Here is an 8,871-nt window from a genome sequence, read left to right as displayed (position 1 = left end):
TTACTTACCTTATATTTATGCCCAAACAAATTAGCAATCCAAACCCTCTTTTAACTTTAACTTCTTAAACCCTATATCAACAATCATAATTAATTCCAACATTTAGGACCTAATTCCAAACATTGAATTACCCAAAACGCCTCAAAATAACTTACCCAAAATATGCTTTGATTCAAAATTGCATCCAAGCTTAGCACAAAGATACCAATCTATTTATAACCTATAATTAGGAATTTGACATCAAACTTTCAGCATTTTGAACCATTCCAAAAAGTTCCAAATTCACAATACTCACCAACCACGTGCCAAAAATCCAAAAATCAATTCTGAAATCTGTTGGATAGTGATTTTTGACACCCAAAACCTCAATCTAAGATTAAAACATAGCGAGTGTCAATGAAATTAAACCAAAATCAAATGGGTATCCAAGATTTTCCAAGAAAATCCACAAAACTCTTACCCAAGACATAAAATCCGATAGAAACTCTTGGCAGTGGTGCTCTCGGTTGAAAAGACACTGATGACAGTAGCTGGGCATGATGTTCGAAGCATGACCGATGACCTAGTGGCTTCGGATCTAGTTCAAATCTGGGTAGATGACTAAGAGAGAAAGAGAAGGTTTGAATCTGACAACTTGTGGAGGTCAGAGGAAGGCGAGGGGGCGGCTCGGCGCGGTTGGTCTGACGATGAAGAGGAGACGCAGTTGGAAGGAAGGTTGGCGGATGGGTCTGGAAGAGGCGTGATTTTGTCTGGAAATAGTGGCGCAAATGAAGATGAAGGGAGGCTAGGCGGCGCGACTCAAAGGTGAGGGGAGAGGTGCGATGCGGGCTTCGGTTTACGGACAGTGAGCGACAATAGAGAGTTTTGCATGGACGGAGAGCAACAAGGAAAATTTCACAAAATGACCTGAAACCCAAAACTTTTCTACCAATGACCTCTTCCTAAAAAATTTTCCACCACTGACCTTTTGCCCATGAGAAATTCCAAAATTACCCCCAGTTTTTAAAAAGCCTTCAGACCGTTTGGTGAATGCATGTCTCTACAAATATTTTATAGCGTTCAGGTTATTGAATAACCATCCCACTACGTCAAGGCATACACAAATCTTGAGATGGACGTGACGGGACAACAACAGTCGTTGATGGACCAACTTGATCAACAACTCTTGTTGATGTTTCTATAGCATCTTTGGTCATTTCTTGCAATATTAGTTTACTGCGAGGTAGATGATTCTTTATATGATCTTCTTCCAAGAATATAGTGTTTGTCGATACAAATACTTTGTCTTCTTGGGGATCATAGAACAATCCTTCTTTTGTTTCTTTGGGGTATCCTACAAAGAGGCATAATTTCAAACATGTTTCCAGTTTCTTAGGATTTTGTACCAACACATGTGCTGAATAACCCCAGATACGAAAATGACGTAAACTTGTTTTGCTTCCTTTCCATAATTCGTATGGTATTTCTGAAACACTTTTTGAAGGAACAACGTTTAGAATATATACAACAGTCTATACTGCAAATCCCCAAAAGGATTGAGGTAACTGAGCATAACTCATTATTGATCGGACCATGTCTAACAAAGTTCAATTTCTCCTTTTTGCAACACCATTTTGTTGTTGTGTTCCTGTGAGCTGAGATTGAATACCATGATCTACTAGATAGTTCTGGAATTGTAAATTCATATGTTTACGACCTCGATCAGATCGAAGTGTTTTAATTCTTTTACTTAACAAATTTTCTGTCTCGATTTTAAATTCTTTGAACTTTTCAAGAGTTTCAGACTTATGACTGATTAAGTAAATGTAGCCATATCTTGAATAATCATCAACAAAACTGATGAAATGCAAATAGTCTTCTTGTGCTTTTACATTCAACGGACCATATAGGTCTGAATGTATTAGTTCGAAAGGCTTTTTGGCACGAAGACCTTTGTCAGAAAAAGATCTTTTTTGTCATTTTTCCCTTAATACATGATTCACATGGAGGTAAAGAACTATCTTCTAACTGACTTAGATGACCACTTTTTTTACTAATCTCTCAATCCTGTTGAGATTAACGTGGCCAAGTCTGAGGTGCCAAAGATATGCGTCAGGAGAAATTTTCCCTTTTTTATTTTAAGTCTTAGTCGTTTTAAATATCTCTATATTTAGAATGGCCTTTGCTTCAGTTGGTTTTAATATGTACAAGTTATTTTTCGAGTCTTGCAGAACACCTTTTGAAAAAAAAAACACTTTATTAGTTTCAAAAGATATTTTGTACATGTTTTTAGCAGACAGAAAATGGAGATTAAATTTCTTTTCATCTTAGGTACATAATACACATTCCTAAATAAGATGAAAGACTCTCCAAAAAAATAGCTTGACATCTCCCACTATATGAGCTGAAATGACTTCACCCGTTCCCACCTTGAAAGTCATTTCTTGTTCAGAAAGTTCTCTCCAAGAACTAGTTTCCTGTAGAAAAGTGAAAATATGATTAGTGGCGCCTAAATCTAATATCCAAGCTAGATGAGAATTCTCCACTAGACATGTTTTAACTACTAGTAAATCTGATTTACCTTATTTCGACTTTTCCGCTTTCTTTTCAACCAAATACTTTGGGCAGTTATGCTTCCAGTGCCCATCCTCTCCGCAATGGAAACACTTTCCTTTGGGAGTCTTGGTTTTGTTTTTGTTTTTCTTAGCAGTGGTTTTCTTATTCCCTTTACCCTTCTTCTTCATTTATACGGATTCATCTTTTGAAGAAGAAGAAACAGACTTTTTGTTATTATTGGGTCTCGTTCCAAGCGATGACCCCTTAAAAAACTTCTTAGGTTTAGAAATAACATTTACTTCTTTTTCCTTAAGTTTCATCATAGACTGATATGTCTGTAATTCGTTTAACAACGTGGTTAAATTATAAGTAATTTTGTTCATAGCAGCATTGGTTCTGAAAGGCAAATAATTCTTCAGGAGAGATTCCAATATCATACTTACTTGACTTATTTCATCTATCATCGCCCTATAAGCTTCAGCAACATTAAAATGGACCATCATATCGAGAACATATTCTCTAACGTTGGACCCATCTTTCATGCGAGTATTGTAGAAATACTTAATGGCTTCATGTCGAATAGAGGATGAAAGTTTCCTGAACATCTTCTGAAGCGACACCATTATCTCACGGGCAGTGGGCATTACCTTGTGTTTCTTATAAGTACATCTGATATACTTGCTAAGATGTAGGCCCGAGCTTTTTCATTAGCACTAACCCACCGATCATAGATGTCCCAAACATTTTGGTTCTCTGTTGTACTGGGAACTGGAGGAAATTCCTCCGTTAACATAAACCTCAAATTTGTTAGGATTGGCGTCCTAATTCTCTCGAAGTCTCGTAGTTTGTAATTTATACACATTTTTATGTATAAAATAAGAGTTATTTTATTGGCATTTACTCATATCCAATAAACAAAGCTCCATGGTTATTGTATGTAAACTTAAGAATGTATATGAGATATACAAGTGGATCATGCCTTATGTGATAACCTAAATAGGTCTGTAGTATAAGAATTAATGTGGGATACCTGATCCTGGTGACACTACGGATACGACCTACTTTGTAGAGGTTTGCAAGTGTTGTGAACTGCTACATGTGGTAGATCCTAACCATTCATGTGGAGACATTCGAGCGGGGTGTCCTATACAAAGAGTTTGTATAAGATCGAATCACGAGATGATTCGTCTCTGTATATAACGTTGTTGATACTGGAGACTTACATCTCACCTAAACGACCATAGGTGACATGATCTCAATCCTGAGTGTTTTGAGAACTCCTGTCTTTGAGGACGGTCATTTGATTAGTATGGGTGAGAATGGCCAGATTGCCAACTCAACATGCCTACCTTTTTGGGGACTTATCTGATTTGAGAGCTAGGAACTTAGTTACACAAGATGAAATTCACTCATTCCTCGAAGCAGGGGTAAGTAGATAGATTGCTCCCTTAATGGCTGATTCTAAGACTTGAACATAGTGGCCACAGCTTCTCTTTGGAAAAAAGGACTCAGTCATAGTAGGATTATGACTTATGTTCATCAGAGGGACCAGTGGTACTTAAGGAGTTAGATGTAACTATAGGGACATAACGGTAATTAGCCTAGCTGTATTTACGAGCGTTCTGTGGAGGGATATCGTACTGTTGATTGGTTGATATGGACACATAATATATCTGTAGTAAGAAGAGTTCAGCTGTCGATCTTTAGTGGAGTGCCTGGTAGTTAACGGATGATGGATCCCATGACTAGTCAGTTATTCACGTACTGTTGGAGCTTCGAGCTACAGGTCCATAAGGTCCCCTTGGTAGCTCAATGGATTCAAGTTGAGAATCAGTTCTTGGTGTTGATTTGAAATGTTCAAATTAACAAGAGGTAATACGATTATATATGATATAATCGGTGTGATGTATGAGATACATCAAGTGGAGGATTAATATAAATGAGATTTACATTAAGTACCATGAAATAGAAAAAGAACTATAGTTTATATGTTTCATAAGATGAAATATTAAAACTATAGGTTATAGATATACTATGATAAGTTGGTTATCATATATATTTATAATAATATTAATTATTGGATAATTATCTCGTTTTCTTTAATAACCAATTGAGTGGAAGGTTATTGGTGGTTTCATGGTAACCGTGAGATAAAAGGAAAAATGCTTTCCTAAATTGAGTACTTGTTGAATTGAGATTTCTATTCTAAAATAGTTCTCACGGTGGCTGTCAAGTGAATGAGATTTACTAAATGACAACTGAAGAGAGACTAGACGATCGTGGAGTGATACTATACGATAGTTCACTCAGCTAGCTAATAACGGGCAAAAATACACGTTACTACAGTGTTAAGTTATTTAACAATGCAAGTTTTCGTTGATAAAATATATAAGATTGCGTCCAAAAATCATTAAGTTTACAACATTGCAGTCGCATGCATCCGTCGCATGAAAATAGTTAACTTATGTATTTTTGTGTAGAATATGCATTGACGCAAGGCGAAAAATGCGATCACAAGAAATCACGGCCGAGCACATCAAAAGATTGCGTTACCGCAAGGCTATGCGTTGATTTGCGCTCACAAATATCTACTCAAGAAGGTTGCCGCATAGAGCCGGCGCAACTTGTGGGTGCATCCGAGTGAAAAGCGTAATAAATCATGATGGGACAGAAAGCTAATGACGGTCGATTTCGTATTAAGTTGACAAGTCGTTAACGAAATACTGTAGCAAGTACACTCAACTTTTCAGTGACAAATATTCGGTGCATCAGATAGAGAATTATTGTCATCCCATTGGTGCAATCATAAGAGAGAAGAAGCCTTTCACCCCGAAGCTCTATAAATCCGAAGGCATCCTTCAGTGAAGGGGTTCGTCGAGTTTGACAGTTAGATAATTTTCTCCATAGTTAGAAGTAGCCTTGTTCTTAGTTTTTCTTTTATTTTAGAAGGCGTAAGCGAGAGAAGTGAGATTGTACCAAGAGATCGTTCTGGTGAACTTGGAAGAGTGCCAGAAGCGTCGAGATCAGAGAGAGGGCCAACTTCTGCAGAAGCAGGAATATCTTTTGACCAGATTAGAGTCAATAGTGTAAAAGCCTTGGGAAGCAAGGGATTGCTACCAGGCTCTCTAACCTTATCTTCCATTTTCATTTTGTACTTTGAGCTTATCTATAGAAATGGAATTTACTTCTTTATATTTTTTCACTCTCTGTTTATTACGCATGAGTAGCTAAATCTGTAGAATGGGTTGAGAAGCATTTAGCTAGCATAACTGGGGATCTTCATTCTATATGATTATCTTGTATTATGTATGCGTCATTTGTCCATTAGAGATACTCGAGAGGGTAGTCTAAGGATAGAATCTAGGCTTAGAAAAGTCAGGTTAGAATCTAGGCTCGAGAGAGTCAGATTAGAACATATAATCAAGAGATAGGAGCTTAAGAATAAGCATTGTTTGCTATTAACGCATCGCATGCATCCTAGAGATAAGTTATGATTGTATGTAGTCACCTTGTATTTGTATGCATCTTGCATCATCGCATAGGTAAAAAGTAGAGACTTAGGAATAAACTCTATGGATATTATCGCATTCATCGCATGCGTCCTAGAATTAGGATTTAGCACATATGCATTGGAAAATGATTTGCTGTCATATGAGTATAGCATGATCGCATAGTTTGAATGCATTCTCAGGAAATGCTAGCTAAGGAACTTCTCAACCCGTTCCTCCACATACTCAGGGTACCTACCGCATAATCAATCTTCTTCTCAAATCCGCCGCATACTTTTTATACCGCAAATAACAAACCAACCAATCATTGATTTACTTGTTACCGCAAAGTCTTCTTAAAAATTATCACCGCATCTTGTTTTCCTTAGTCTTAGAGTTCGAACCTAGACTTACCAGGAAACTCAGTAGGATTTATTCTTGGATTCTGCTGAGAAAACTTGTTGCACAACGCATTTCCATCACTGAATTCCTTTCGTAAATTCACATCATAAAATAATGCATCACTGGCCTTTAGCTAAACGATCGTGCAGCTTTTACTAAATGATCACGGAGCTTCTTCTAAACGATTGGGAATCGTCTATACAATATACTTGTCATCTCCCACTTGCTCAATCGTTTACACAATTGTTGTTCCTCCGGTCTCGTTAACCAAGTCCACATAGAGCCCACACCTTTGGATTCTTACACCAAGAATACCAAAGTAGCCATTGTGGTGGTGTCGTACTCAACTCGACATAGTCGAGGTTTTTTGGAGGTCATTCGCTGTGTTCGTGGTCTTGGAGTTTGTTGTGTTTGTGATTGTTGTGATTATGTTGTGTTGTGGTCGTAGTGTTCAAGCATTCGTGTGCTGCAGTCTTACTGATTGTTCGAGCGTTCGTGATCAAGGGTGTTGAAGATGAGTCTTCAAAGGTATGTGTAATTCTTCCCTTGATCTTAGTAAAGCATGTTGTAATTTCGTTTTGTGCATAGCCTGTATGTTTCTGTTTCTTGATTGTAATTGTTAATATTCATATACGAATGAAATTTGGAACGATCGTTCTGCTGCTCATGGAAATCCTCATGTCCGATTTTCTTCAAAATCATCCACAATTAATATTGTATTGATGTTGGATTTCCAGTTTGAATATACTTTATCGTTAAATTTATCGGAAGCTAGCAGTTGTATGATTGAATTCGACATTGCTGAAATAATTTAAACAAATTCTATTAAACATTATGCATCTAAATCCAATTTTAGCAAAATAATAAAGTACCCAATAAATCTTTATTTATTTGCAACGATACTTTAGTGATTTAGAACAGTTGCTACCGAGGGGCAGTCAACAATTCCTTCACTGAAGCAAGACAATTCTTGACCAAGTACTATATCAGAAGAACTCTTCACTCCTATAGTTCTTTTGGTTATCACTTTCGGTCAAGATCTTTACTAAAAATTAGTAATTTTTGTAAGTGTGACCCTCCATTTTTAGATCTTATAGAATAGTATGAATATGCCCCCGAAATGGAAGACAATACCCAAGACGGAACTATAAGACCCTATTCATTTACTAAAGCCTGGGTTGTTCTGAATCCTATGTTAAGTGGTTGATGACTAACTAGTGCTGCCTAAAAACGACAGCAAGCGCAACATATGAATCTCTCAGTTCAAAATAATGGAGGAGACCGTTGGACAATGTTGACACATTTTCTTCACCCACTTTATGAACTACTTCCCCCATTCACCTTGTTATTGACCCATGCAAACACTTTTCGAATGGAATAGTCGCGGTAAAAGCGATACGAAACCGAGTATGGATCTCACGGTGTAAACACTTGAGGATGTGAGAGTTAATAACTATATATCGAATATATTGTTAATCTCCCACTGAAGTATTCTAAATGTTTAGGTATCTATTTACTTAGGTTTAAAAATGGCTAACTTTTAAACAACCTAAGTGTATGTCATTTTTATCCAAATATAACATTTACATTTGAATATAACCCTACGATGTCTAAGTGTTTAAACTAGTTTTAAACCTTACACTGTTCATGCAAGCTCAAAAAATCGGTTGACAACACTCAATCTTTCGGTCATAATCCCCAAGTAGGAGGTGTTACATAAACCGTCAACTTAAGTACCCCCAGCCTTAGACAGGTTTATGAACCGATTTGAGTTTGTAACCAAATTTTATAAGGTAACAATCTATTTTAACGGTTAAAACTAGTTGTTAACCTAAGTGAGCATGTTGTATCTCTTTGTTATGGATATTAAAGTCTAATTCAATTTTCTAACAACTTACAAAAATTAGACATGCTAAACATCCACAACAATCATCAAAGGAATTTTAATACAACATTTATATTAAAAGAAAACCCTATACATGCATACTATATATTATAATAACTTATAACACACTTTCAATACATGTAACATGCTTCCTACGGTGGGATTTTAAATCTACATGGCATACTGTATGCATATACAAGATTTATTTAATTATAACATACATCACATGCATAAATAATTAAATACATACTGATATGGCTTTAGGTTTGGCATTTTTTAAGTAAACAAAAGGCTATGTATTATAAAAAACAGTTGACAGCTCCAAACCGCTTCTTGACCGCTTCGAACAACTCCAAACCGGACCCAAAATTGCTTGAATCGAATGTGAACCACCTGAACCAGGCCAATCAAAACAATTTTGAAAATGAACGAGACAACTTTGAAGAAAACCGGTCAAACCAGTGATCTTCTTAAACCGGTTCAAGAATATCGCTTGGATTGAAATCTGGCTCAAACTTGATCTCTCGCTGCAAGTTAAAATCTCGTTCAAAACTTGATCTC

The 8,871-nt window shown here is 36.6% G+C and overlaps 1 protein-coding gene across 1 annotated transcript; it reads right to left on the bottom strand.

Annotated features, from left to right (window-relative positions):
• Positions 1–226: 226 nt before the first annotated feature.
• On the bottom strand, positions 227–3,179 carry LOC150037659 (uncharacterized). Its single transcript, XM_090310971.1, has 2 exons — positions 2,979–3,179; positions 227–370 (listed from the first exon to the last, which is right to left on the bottom strand). The coding sequence occupies exons 1-2, from the start codon at positions 3,177–3,179 to the stop codon at positions 227–229; spliced, it is 345 nt and encodes a 114-aa protein (XP_090167097.1).
• Positions 3,180–8,871: the final 5,692 nt, after the last annotated feature.

Source organism: Benincasa hispida, chromosome 2 (genome assembly GCF_027475165.1).
Source record: "Benincasa hispida cultivar pf3 chromosome 2, pf3_genome.v1.1, whole genome shotgun sequence".
In the NCBI taxonomy this organism is placed as follows: Eukaryota; Viridiplantae; Streptophyta; class Magnoliopsida; order Cucurbitales; family Cucurbitaceae; genus Benincasa; species Benincasa hispida.
Note: the sequence above shows the minus strand (reverse complement) of the source record. Positions and strands in the feature narration are given on the sequence as shown.